Below are 14,007 nucleotides of genomic sequence, written 5' to 3'. Positions count from 1 at the left end.
AGATGTTGTTCTTATGGGTTTTCTGTATGTGTAAGTGTGCTTGTCTCTTAAGTGTGTATGAGTTTCTTGTGCTTTCTCTTTTAATTTTTGTTTGTTTGTGTGTTTGTCTTGGCTGATTCTGGTTTGTGATTATATCATATTATTATTATTATTATTATTATTATTATTATTATTATTATTATTTAGATGCCTGCTCTCTTTTTTAAAGGCTTTTTATTAGATATTTTCTTCATTTACATTTCAAATGCTATCCCCAAAGCCCCTTATACCCTCCCCCAACTCTGCTTCCCAACCCACCCACTCCCGCTTCCTGGCCCTGGCATTCGCCTGTACTGCATATGATCTTCACAATACCAAGGGCCTCCCCTCCCATTGATGGCTGACTAGGCCATCCTCTGCTACATATGCAACTAGAGACACAGCTCTGAGGGGGTACTGGTTAGTTCATATTGTTGGGAAAGGATCTTTACCAATCCTAAATCAGATAGGGGACTAATATCCAATATATATGAAGAACTCAAGAAGATGGACTCCAGAAAATCAAACAACCCTATTAAAAAATGTGGTACAGAGCTAAACAAAGAATTCTCAACTGAGGAATACTGAATGGCTGAGAAGCACCTGGAAAAAATATTCAACATCCTTAATCAAATCAAATCAAAACAACCCTGAGATTCCACCTCACACCAGTCAGAATGGCACGATGCTGGCGAGGATGTAGAGAAAGAGGAACACTCCTTCATTGCTGGTGTGATTGTAAGCTTGTACAATCACTCTGGAAGTCAGTCTGGCAGTTTCTCAGAAAATTGGACATAGTACTACCAGAAGGTCCAGCAATACCTCTCCTGGGCATATACCCAGAAGATGTTCCAACTGGTAATAAGGACACATGCTCCACTATGTTCATAGCGCCTTATTTATAATAACCAGAAGCTGGAATGAACCCAGATGTCCCTCAACAGAGGAATGGATACAGAAAATGTGGTACATTTACACAATGGAGTACTACTCAGCNATTAAAAACAATGAATTNATGAAATTCNTNGNCAAATNGATGNNTCTGGAGGATATCATNCTGAGTGAGGTAACCCAATCACAAAANAANTCACNTGATATGCACTCACTGATAAGTGGTTATTAACCCAGAAACAGAATATCCAAGATACAATTTGCAAAACACATGAAACTCAAGAAGAGGGAAGACCAACGTGTGGATACTTCGCTCCTTCTTAGAATGGNGAACAAAATACCCATGGAAGGAGTTATAGAGACAGAGTTCGGTGCTGAGACGGAAGGAAAGACCCTCCAGAGACTATCCCACCTGGGGATCCATCCCATATACAACCACCAAACCCAGACACTATTGCATATGCCAGCAAGATTTTGCTGACAGAACCCTGACATAGCTCTCTGTTGTGAGGCTATGCCAATGCCTGCCACATACAGAAGTGAATGCTCACAGTCATCTATTGGATGGAGCACAGGGCCCCCAATAGAGGAGCTAGAGAAAATACCCAAGGAGCTGAAGGGGTCTGCAGCCCTATAGGAGGGACAAGATGCCTGCTTTCTAATAAGAAATAGAAAGGGTATGTACTTGGGTGGGTAGGGAAGTAGAGAGGATCTGGCAGGAATTAAGAGAAACCTTAATCAGAATATATTGTATGAGAAAATCTATTTTCAAATAAAGAAAAGAAGAAATACTTACTTGTGATGATCCTGATTATTATCAAGTTGCTACCTTTTTGGGAATAGTTTCCCTTTCACACACAAACAGAAAAAAGGATGTTTGCTCTACCTCCTTACTTTGAGATAGAAACCATTTTGAATTAGTAGGAAGAAAAAACAGTGGCATCAAAAGTCTTCCATTGTGATAAATGTACATTAGTGTTGGCAAGTACCAGTATTAGTAGAAGTGATTTCTTTTTTAACTCCTAAAACATATACACTAGTTAACTAAGACTCACCCATATTTTAGAATTTTGATCCATATCATAGGCTACTTTAGAACTTGCCTTCTGATTTTTAATCTAATAATTCCCATCTTTAACCAAAGTTAAATGGATATGTAAATGATTTTCAGTAAGTATAAGTACTATTCTTATAGAATTTTACAAGTATACCAAGGATATATATTAACTTTAATTCACAGCTATATAACTGTTTTTATACTAAAGGCCTTTTAGATTTTTTTTTCTTCTTCTTTTAGTGGTTTTAGGCTTTATGTAAACTATGACTTATGTTACTAGCACCATCTTAAAGTTTTCATTATAAAATCAAATAGATTTGGTAGAATTGTACTGTGCTGAATTAAGTAAATAATATTTATGTTGAGTTTTGAATTTTAAAAGCTGAATGAAGTCCATAAATCCCTGTTCAATATTTAATATCATGACATTTGTTTTTATGCCAATATTTTCAGCACATGTGATTTTTGCCCAGGTATTGACTAACTTTCCCTCTATCAGGGACAGAAGGACAGTGCCATCTTGTAAGGAACCTCAGCAGTGTATCATGTTCATGTTAAAGGAAGATGATTGTTTAAACACTTTAATACCAGAGCTATAGTAGAAGACAGAATTCAATTAATTTTCTGATGAAAGAGCTTTCTTAACTCCAGTGGAAGTAGATAGTTGTTTTTCCACAGGAAGGTTAACAAGAAAGTGATCTATACATAATAGGTCTGTGCTTGTCCTGACTTTCTGTTTCCACAGAAAGGATGTTTTTTTCCCCACTGGTTTCTAGTGTGGTCTTTTGCTCCTGTGTCATTGATGCTTAAATTGTCTGTGCTTCCAGTTCTTCTTTCATGAACCCGTGTTCAGACTGTTGCTTCTAAGTCTTTTCTCCCTGGCAGCAGAGATCTTAGAAGTCTTGAGTAGGTTTATAATACAAATAAATACTCAAATGTAAAGTTCCATATGTTAATGATTTTTAAAGATTTGTAATCAATTCACAAAATCCTATTTCTGGCATTTTTCCTAATGTGTACATATGCTGAGTTTATATGTGCTAATGAGTAGATAACAAAAGGAAATATTTAATATTTAATTTTGTTAATTTAAGTATAGAGTATAGAAGAACTCTATTTGATGATTCTACTAAATATCTTCTTTTTTTAAGGTATCAGTATTTTTTGCAAATTAAGCAAGACATTCTTACTGGAAGGTGAGCTATTTTTAAGGGTTTTCTTATAGTATAGTTTAAAAATGTTTGAAATTGTGTATTAAATAACTCATGACTGATTGCTGTAATTAAGTTTTAAAAATGGTTATAGGTAGTATTAGTTCCTTTTATCAGCCTTTTGTTGGGGAGGTGGTTTCTTTTGTTTTTTATTTGAGACATTGTCTTATTATATAATCTAGATTGGTCTTAAACTGGCATTCATCTCAACTTCATGAATGTTGAAATCAGAGTTGTGTGCCATAAAACACAGCTTAATTAAATTCATTGTGGTTAAAATGAATGCAGATAGAAACTTCCAATGTCAGTAGTATAACAAACTATAGCATATTTGAAATTATATTTATCCTTGAGTTGTGTATTTTCTCTTTTGTCTTACTAGATTATCCTGTCCTTGTAACACTGCTGCTCTTTTAGCTTCATTTGCTGTTCAGTGTAAGTATCAGTCTACTTTAGGTCAAGTTGCATATGGCTTTGTAGTTTGTATTGGTAAGACATTGCAAGAGTTCTTAAGATGTATAGGAAGTAGAAACTACTGAGGTAATTCAATGAATGTCTAGGTGGTTAACAATTATTTTTTCGTGAATTATCACAACTTGTTTAATGTAACACTAGAAACATTCATTTCATAATTATATATGAATTAATGACATTCCTGATTTTAGTATAATTAAAGTATTAAAGTGTGATTATTTTCTTTTTCTTATTAGCTGAACTTGGAGACTACAATCAGTCAGAAAACTTGGCAGGCTATCTCTCAGATTATTCTTTCATTCCTAATCAACCTAAAGATTTTGAGAAAGAAATTGCAAAGTTACATCAGCAGCACGTGTAAGCATTTGTTTAATCTTCTGTTTGATAAGCTTTATAAACAACTATGGTGGTTTGAATGGGAATGGCCCCCATACACTCATGTGTTTGAATGCTCGACCCATAGGGAGTAGCACTAATAGGAGGTATGGCCTTGTTGCAGTAGGTGTGGCCTTGTTGGAGGAAGGGTATCAGTGTGGAGGTGGGCTCTGAGGTCTCCTAGCTCAACCTACACCCAGTGTGGCACAGTCTTCTTTGCTGCTTGAGAATCAGGATGTGTGTAGAACTCTCGGGCTTTTTCAGCGCTGTCTGTACACTGCCGTGCTCCCCATAAGATGATAATGGATGAAATCTCTGAAACGATAAGCCAGTCTACATTAAATGTTTTCCTTTATAAAGAGTTGCCATAGTCATAATGTATCATCACAGCAGTGACTCTTATCTAACACAGAAACCTTTCTAGAGGGAAGAGTGTCTTATATCATTCTTAATTTTATTGTTGTATTTGATATAGGAATTTCTATTATCATTATAAAGAAATTTATGGAAGATTTATATTAAAAGCATTTAATTGTTAATTTACCACATATATGCGCGTTGTTTTCATTTCTGTAACAACCATACATTATATGTAAGCACTTTATGTTGTATTTAATATTTAATCTCAATTTGAGGTTTCTACCCTGCTTAGATTATTCAGTTCCCAGATAAAAGACACACAGCTTTTATATTTATAATCATTTTAATGCATTAGAGCTGGGTAGATATCTACTCTCTAAGCTATTATGTCTACTTTCTGGTCAATAACCCCAGGTTATAACTTGGTCTATTCCATCTGGCTGCTCTTAACTCCACTTGGCCAGTTCTCATAGCCATGTTTTCATGACTCACCTAACCCATAGCATCTTTTCCTCTCTCCATCTTCTTTTCCCTCTTCCTCTTCATGGTCCTCCTCAGACCTAGGAACTGAAACCCTACCTACTTCTCTTTTGCCTAACTATATTTATCTTTATTGAAACAATAGTAGTAAATTAAATAGTAGTAAATTAATGAGTATCACTTTCCTTATGTGAGGATTCTCTTGTCATTGAGGCATCCAGGGCCAATATTTAGAATTACAATACATAGCAACAGATCAAATCTCAACAATTACCCTTTTTAATCTAAATGAAAGACTCTTTTATAATAATAAAGAGTATATAATAGGAGCAGTTATGGAAATTATTACATAAGTGATACATTCAAAGGTTCAGTTTGTTTGGTTTTGGCAACTTAAGAGAAAATATTTTATTTATCCTATCTTGATGAGTTTGAGTTTTGTATCTAAATCATTTTTATCCTAATTTGCATTATTAACTTAAAAATATCTTCTTAGTTCTAAAATATCTTCCTAAATACTAAACTTCAGTTTAATTGTGAGACTGTAACTATCTAGTCTTCATCCCCTTTAGAGACCTGAGAAAGAATAAATATTACTGGAGTATACAGGAACTACAGAAATGCAGCTTCCAAAGTTACAGAAATGACAGCGACAGTCCTCCAATCTGTGGAACATGTGTCTTTAGCTTTCTGGCCCAGAATATCTGATAGACCTTTTGTGAAGCAGGAATTAAGAAGGACTGACTCACTTACCCTGTCTTGGCAGAACTTGGCAGTTGACTTCCCTGTATCCGCTTGTCCTTTCTGGATGGCACTCTGTCTGCAGATGATGTTAGGTTATTTTCTTTCCCCAGTGGCTAACATGCCATTATTGAAGTAACTCCCTATGGGGGTTTCTGAAGCTCATCATTCTTTCCCAAGTTGAATGGGTTATTGCCAGGAGTTGACATGTCTCAACATTAAAACAGATTTTTAAATAGTAAATTTAAATAATAATATTATGTTTAAATGCCATATTCTGTGAACTTCTAATTCTAAGGTTTTTGAAGACCCATCTATTTATAGTCTATCTAAATAAACAAACATTGACTGTCTCCAGCTAGCTATTATCTGTGCAACCCCAGGATAGATATTAATATGGTAATCCAGACTAGTATCTAACATGACCATGAGTTTAATTGACTCTTAATTTGCATTACTTAATTATTCTGAACAGTTTGCAATATCAGCTATTAAAAGGATTGGGACTAAACCTTGTACCTTAAATGAATTGCATAGGGATAATACCTATATAAGAGTTGAACTGTACATATATTATGTCATAACAAAATTAATGTTAAATTTTGTATCAGTATACAAAGATACCAATGTAAACTTAAACCTGTATCAATGTACAAAATTCTGTACCAATGTAACAAAATATAACCTTAAATTTGCATCAAAATATAAAGATTTCTACCAATGTAAGATTATGGCTTTAAAATATCATTTGCTTTCAGAGTAGATTCAATAATCTACCCGTTTATCTAATTTCTTATATTTCTATATACCCGTGTCTTCCTTTTAGCCCCTTGCCTTACCTATGAAAGAAAGATGAAAATAAGAAAGGAAAGAGAAATCCCTGAATCTAACCTCCTATTTAGATTCCTCCCTGTCCAAGACCATAATTATTTGTAAATCATCCCCTAAAATGCTAATATATCTATCTATAACTCATGAAATGACCACATCATCCACTGAAACTTCAGGGACTGGGACAACAGTGTTCTTATAATTGTTTCCTGCTGAATTGGGGTGAAGATTTCCTTTTTGGTGACCCAAGAAAATTAGAAAAATGGTTAAGTCAAAAGAAAGCTTACTGGCATCATTTGTTGTCCTGTCTTTATATGTTGATTAAGTGAAGTCTTGAATGGATCAGTCTGAAAGGCTGGATAAAAAGAGGTCATCTGGGATTAGCAGTCCTTTCTGAAGCTGTTCCAGATGCAAGTTTCTGGAAACAGCATCAGTTTTAGGCATGATTGACCACAGAGCTTAAGTAGCAGGTCTTAAAATCTCAACATCTTGGGCTGGAGAGATGGCTCAGCTGTTAAGAGCACTGACTGCTCTTCCAGAGGTCCTGAGTTCAAATCCCAGCAACCAGATGGCTCACAACCATCTGTAATGAGATCAGATACCCTCTTCTGGTTTGTCTGAAGATAGCTACAGTGTACTTATATATAATAAATACATCTTTAAAAAAAAAAAACAAAAAAACTCAAGATAAGTGAAGTCTGTTAGGGATGCCCTCCTGGTCTTTCATTCTGCAATGTATAAACCTTACAAGTAATACATAGTTCTATTTTTATGGAATTTGTATAGTACACAGATCAATTAAAGATGATCTTCTGCTCCTTGTTTGAACAGGTGAAATATAACTGTCTTTCCTTAGAAGTTACTTTGATCATATGACCAAACTGTAAATACAAATCTCCATTTTTGCCATATGAAAGGATGGTATATAATAATAAGTTATGAGAATTCTATAGCCAACAAGATTTATTTGCTGTGTATAGCTGAAGTTTTGGCAGGAGATATTTTCCCGTCTAGTCAGTTTCAGACCTGTCCACAACTGGAGGGATCAGCAAATATCACCTGTTTGTTTGGCCTTCTTGATTTTTCTCCTGTCTGCTGCCAAGATAGTCAGGGAGTCTCCTTTTATCAAATCTGATCCTTATTATTTTGGAAGGAATCCAACGCCTTTTTTTCTTTCCTGTTACCACAAATACAGAACCTCTCTCCCAACATAGCATGTCCTTTTTTTCTTCCAGTCTAAAATCTTTAAAAAGTATAGATTGACCCAACCTAGGTCTGCTCCATTTTTGACCTCTTTCAAAGAAGAATTACAATACCATCATAACCATTAAACATATAACTACCTTCATTTGATAATTTAAAACAGTTAAAACATTTTAAAACAATTATTATTCTTTGAGGCAGGGTTTCTCTGTGTAGCCTGGGGTGACTTGAATTTGCTTTGTAGATTAGGCTGGCCTTGAATTCACATGGAACAAACTATTTGTCCCTGCCTCTGTCTCTCTTGTATTGAGATCAAAGGCCAGGATTTATTAATTAATTATCTATGTACCCATGAAAATGTATCAATTCCCATTTCTTTCTTCCTTCTTTGTAGGTTAATATCTTTGTGAATAAATATATCTATATTCCCCCTTCTCTTTAAATAAATTAATCCAATATCTTTCTCTGTTTTCACGTTTGTTTAAATTTCTTTCCACTTACTATATAAACATATTCCCAAGCAACCTTATGTCTGCTTAGAGGTTTTGCCTTGGCTGTATGTCATGTGCTAGGGTAAATCATAATCAGTTCTCCTGTGGGATTCCACATTTAAAGAGACTGGTTGCTAACTACAGCATGACACTCTATTCTAAGTTAACTCTTACATGTTGTCATCAGTTCTCCCGAGGGAGCCCCATATTGCAAGGAGACAGGCTAGCTGTTCAGAGTAGTGTGAAACACTATTCCATGTTAGCTCTCATGTTTTTGTTTTTGTTTTTGTTTTTCTGTTGGATGAAAGCAAAACAACTCTGTCCTAACCCCAACTCTGGGTTCCCATAATGACCAGTATAATATACCTTTCCTAAGGCAAAATGCTTTTTGGCAACAGAAAAGCATTTTCTTTTCATTTGAAATTATAAAACATACCTTATGGGAATAAATATACCCATATTTTCTATTTTCTTATTTAAATTTAAGACTGATATATATTAATTACTTAGTTCTTTAAAAAAATAATTTTAGATGCCGGGCGTGGTGGCACACGCCTTTAATCCCAGCACTCGGGAGGCAGAGGCAGGCGGATTTCTGAGTTTGAGGCCAGCCTGGTCTACAAAGTGAGTTCCAGGACAGCCAGGGCTACACAGAGAAACCCTGTCTCAAAAAAAAAACAAAAACAAACAAACAAAAACCCAATAATAATTTTAGGGGGTTGGGGAGATGGTTCACTACTTGTTGCTCTTATAGAGGACCCAAGTTTAGTTTCCAGTACCCAATTCAGGTAACTCACAACTGTGTGAAACTACAGCTTTAAGGGATCTTGATGCCCTTTTCTAAAAGGGCTCCATGGGTATCTTCACACACGTGCACATGCCCACACATAAGCACATATGCATATAGTTAAAAATAAAATAAAAATTTATTTTTAAAGACGGGAATTTTGGAATAATGTGTTTATAATATGCAGTGCAATTGACTTGGTCATACTTCAGGGTTCTGAAGTATGTTGATTCTGTTTAATAGTGAATAAAGGGGAGAAAAGTAGCAATCTAATGAAATTCTTTTATTGTTCTTTTAAAGGCAGTTTACTTGTTTCATTCTCAATAGTATTCAACTTTGAGAGTATTTTTAATCTCATCGTTTGTGATATTCTTTCAGATTTATATACTTATGTGTATGAGTGTTCTGTATGTTGTATGTATGTCTCTGGACCTAGTACCCACTAAGGTCAGAAGAGATTATCATGACTAGAGTTCCACTATTGTGAGCTACCATGTAGGGAATTGAATCTGGGTCATCTTCAAGAGCAATCAGTGTTTAACTGCTGAGCCAAGTCTCCAGCTGTGTGAGATATTTTTTCAAGAAGAGAATTGTTGTTTTGTTTTGATTTGATTTGAGACAGGGTCTCTCTGCAGAGCTCTGACTATTCTGCAATGCCATGTAGTCCAACCTCAAACTCATATAGAGCACCACCTGCCTCTGCTTCCCAAGTGCTGGGATTAAAGATGTATACCACTATGTCTGAATTAACTTTAAGAATTGTTTTTCATTTTGCTTTAACCTGTGATTCAGAATAGTGACAGAACAAAGATATTGTTGCATATTGGTTAAAAGTCTGAACTAGAGTTAGAATTTTTGGCTTAAACTACTTACTATCTTAGAACCTTGGCCATAATTTCTGTTGCTTTGTTTCCTTAGTTTTAAATTTGAGAGGATTAAAATATGTTGAGTTAGAAATTCTGAATCTTTTTCTTTCTTTTTGTTTTTTTGTTAGTTTTGTTGTTATTTTCAGAAAGGGTTTCTCTTTGTACCTCTGGTAGTCCTAACTCATGCTGTAGACCCGGCTGGCTTCAAACTCAGAATTCTGCCTGCCTCTGCCTCATAGGCACTGAGATTAAAGTTATGTGCTGCTATCTCCTGTCCAGAAATTCTGAGTCTTGGGATTATATACACAAAATTCTCAAGCTGCTACCTTGTAAATGGTAGGTATTAAGGAAATATTAGCTCTTTCTGCCAATTTGGTAATAATTTAAATGTCTCAAAAATTAGAAAACAATAACTCAATCCCTAATTTTGAACAGCCAATTGCCCAAGCATGGCAAATACATGTTTTTATATGTAGTACAATATATATTTGTTTACATTATAAATCTAAAATAAAATATCTAAATATGTCACTGAATATTTGGCTCGAATCTAGACCTTGCTCATATTAGGAAAGTGCTCTACCATTGAGCTAATTGGTCGGTTTGTTGGTCTGTCTGTATATTAAATATATTTAAAGTTTATATTAAGATATAGATTAAGTACATTTAAGTCTCTATTTTAAATACATGGGGGAAATAATATTTTATAGGATATGAAATTTTCTGAAATCTACTGTCTACAAATCAACACTCACATGAACAGACATTCTCAGTTTCTGTGTTGGATTTGGAATGCTTTTGCATTCTAAAGTTCTTGCTACTAAGGTAATTTATCCAGAAGATTTGAAAATACTATTTCTTTCTTTCTGGTAAAAGGTTTTTTGACCTGGAATTTACTGTAGACTATAATGACTTAAGAATTTAAACTAGGCCAGCCTTGGGCCACCTTGGGCGCGAACTTGGCTCATGGTCCCACGGTACCCAGAGGACTCTCAACACTGCAGGCGCTGTAGCACAGTCAGGATCTTAGGATCACTGAGGAGAGTCGGCCTCCAGAGAGGGCTCTGACCCGAGGACTCAGGTGAGAGCACCATCTTGTATCCCGGGTCTCTTAGAGACCAGTCTGCTTAGGAGAGTATTCGGGCCGCAGAAGCAACAGAGCTTCTTGGACAGGGTCCATTCTGGCCTTCTTCCACAACCAGAAGACAGAGGTGAGACCCAATCCTTTGGGCACCTTCCCGACAAGAGGGGAGTCGGCCTTCAGGGAAGGCTCTGACCCTGGGACTCAGGTGAGAGCACCATCTTGTATACCGGGTCTCTTAGGCCAGTCCACTGAGGAGAGCGCGTGGGCCTCAGAAGCAACAGAGCTTCTTGGACAGGGTCCCTTCCAGCTTTCATCTTCAGCCAGGAGGTGGGTCTGAGCTCCAGTGTACATCTGTGTACCTTCCCTGCAAGAGGAGAGCTTGACTAAAGAGAGTGCTCTGACCACTGGGACTCAGGAGAGAGTTGGACTCTAAGGATTGTTGACAGAAGCTAACATAATCACAGGAGGAACAAGCTCCAACCATAGACAGCTAGAACATTAACACCAGAGATTAGCAGATGGCGAAAGGAAAACATAAGAATCTTATGAACAGAAACCAAGACAACTGGGCATCATCAGAACCCAGTACTCCCACCACAGCGAGTCCTGGATACCCAACACACTCGAAAAGCAAGATTCATATCTAAAAATCATATCGCATGATGCTGGTAGAGGATTTTAAGAAGGGCATTAATAACTCAAAGAAATACATTAGAGCGCTGCTAAACAGGTAGAAGTCCTTAAAGAGGAAGCACAAAAATTCCTCAAAGAATTACAGGAAAACACTGCTAAACAGGTAGAAGTCCTTAAAGAAGAAACACAAAAAAATCCCTTAATGAATTACAGGAAAACACAACCAAACAGGTGATGGAATTGAACAAAACCATCCAAGATAAAAAATTGGAAGTAGAAACAATAAAGAAAACTCAAAGGGAGACAGCTCTGGAGATAGAAATCCTGGGAAAGAAATCAGGAACCATAGATGTGAGTATCAGCAACAGAATACAAGAGATGGAAGAGAGAATCTCAGGTGCAGAAGATTCCATAGACAACATGAAGACAACAATCAATGAAACTGCAAAAAGATTCTCCCTCAAAACATTCAGGAAATCCAGGGCACAATGAGAAGACCAAACCTAAGGATAATAGGCATAGATGAGAATGAAGATTTTCAACTTAAAGGGCCACTAAATATCTTCAACAAAATTATAGAAGAAAACTTCCCTAACTTAAAGAAATAGATGTCCCTGAACATACAAGAAACCTACAGAACTCCAAATAGACTGGACCAGAAAAGAATTTCCTCCAGACACGTAATAATCAGAAAGTCTAATGCACTAAATAAATATAGAATATTAAAAGCAGTAAGGGAAAAAGGTCAAGTCATATATAAAGGCAGACCTATTGGAATTACACCGGATGCCGGGCGTGGTGGCGCACGCCTTTAATTCCGGCACCTGGGAGAGGCAGGTGGATTTCTGAGTTTGAGGCCTGCCTGGTCTATGGAGTGAGTTCCAGGACAGCCAGGGCTATACAGAGAAACCCTGTTTCGAAAAACCAAAAAAAAAAAAAAAAGAATCACACCGGACTTCTCACCAGAGACTATGCAAGCCAAAAGATCCTGGACAGATGTTATACAGACCCTAAGAGAACACAAATGCCAGGCCAGGCTACTATACCCAGCAACATTCTGAATTACCATAGATGGAGAAACCAAAGTATTCCATGACAAAACCAAATGCACACAATATCTTTCCAGGAATCCATCCCTTCAAATGATAATTAAGGGAAAACTCCAGCACAAGGAGGGAAATTATGCCCTTAAAAAAGCAAGAAAGTAATCCTTCAACAAACCTAAAATAAGATAGCTGCAAGAACAGTATCCCAACAACAAAAATACAGGAAGCAATAATTACTTTTCCTTAATATCTTTTTATATCAATGGTCTCAATTCCCCAATAAAAAGATATAGGCTAACAGACTGGCTACATAAACAGGACCCAACATTTTGCTGCATACAGGAAACCCACGAAAGACACTACCTCAGAGTGAAAGGCTGGAAAACAATTTTCCAAGCAAATGGACAAGAAGCACATTCATTAAAGAAACTTTATTGAAACTCAAACAACACATTGTACCTCACACAATAATAGTGGGAGACTTCAATATCCCACTCTTATCAATGGACAGATCCTGGAAAGAAACACTAATCAGAGATACCTTGAAACTAACAAGTTATGAAACAAGTGGATTTAACAGATATCTATAGAACATTTTATCCTAAAACAAAAGGATATACCTTCTTCTCAGCACCTCATGCTACATTCTCCAAAACTGACCATATAATTGGTCACAAAACAGGCCTCAACAGGTAGAAAAATATTGAAATTATCCCATGCATCCTGTCAGATCACCACGGACTAAGGCTGATCTTCAATAACAACATAAATAATAGAAAGCCAACATTCAAATCAAGCTGAACAATACTCAATGATAACTTGGTCAAGGAAGAAATAAAGAAATTAAAGATTTTTTAGAGTTTAATGAAAATGAAGCCACAACATACCCAAACTTATGAGATACAATGAAAGCAGTCCTAAGAGGAAAACTCATAGCTCTGAGTGCTGCAAAAAAGAAACTAGAGAGAGCATACACTATCAGCTTGANAGCANACCTAAAAGCTCTAGCACAAAAGGAAGCAAATTCATCCAAGAGGAGTAGACAACAGGAAATAATTAAACTCAGGACTGAAATCAACCAAGTGGAAACAAAAGGAATTATACAAAGAATCAACCAAACCAGGAGCTAGTAAGGCAAATAAGACACTTGTCAATAAGACAAAAAGGCCACCAACAGATTGAGAAAGGATCTTTACCAATCCTAAATCTGATGGGGGACTAATGTCCAATATATACAAAGTACACAAGAAGCTGGACTCCAGAAAATCAAATAACCCCATTAAAAAATGGGGTACAGAGCTAAACAAAGAATTCTCTACTGAGGAATACTGAATGACTGAGAAGCACCTGAAAAAATGTTGAACATCCTTAATCATCAGGGAAATGCAAATCAAAACAACCCTGAGATTCCACCTCACACCAGTCAGAATGGCTAAGATCAAAAATTCAGGTGACAGCA

General features: G+C 36.2%; 1 protein-coding gene across 2 annotated transcripts in view; it reads left to right on the top strand.

The window, feature by feature from the left end:
- Ptpn4 (protein tyrosine phosphatase non-receptor type 4) overlaps positions 1–14,007 on the top strand; it is a 168,477-nt gene that overhangs the window by 64,618 nt on the left and 89,852 nt on the right. For both annotated transcript variants that reach the window (XM_029539304.1, XM_021197760.2), the window contains 3 exons: positions 3,118–3,162; positions 3,560–3,612; positions 3,888–4,008. In XM_029539304.1, the coding sequence (XP_029395164.1) occupies positions 3,118–3,162; positions 3,560–3,612; positions 3,888–4,008 (219 nt within the window). The remainder of the gene's footprint in view (positions 1–3,117; positions 3,163–3,559; positions 3,613–3,887; positions 4,009–14,007) is intronic.

This window comes from Mus pahari, chromosome 5 (genome assembly GCF_900095145.1).
Source record: "Mus pahari chromosome 5, PAHARI_EIJ_v1.1, whole genome shotgun sequence".
Lineage (NCBI taxonomy): Eukaryota > Metazoa > Chordata > Mammalia > Rodentia > Muridae > Mus > Mus pahari.
Note: the sequence above shows the minus strand (reverse complement) of the source record. Positions and strands in the feature narration are given on the sequence as shown.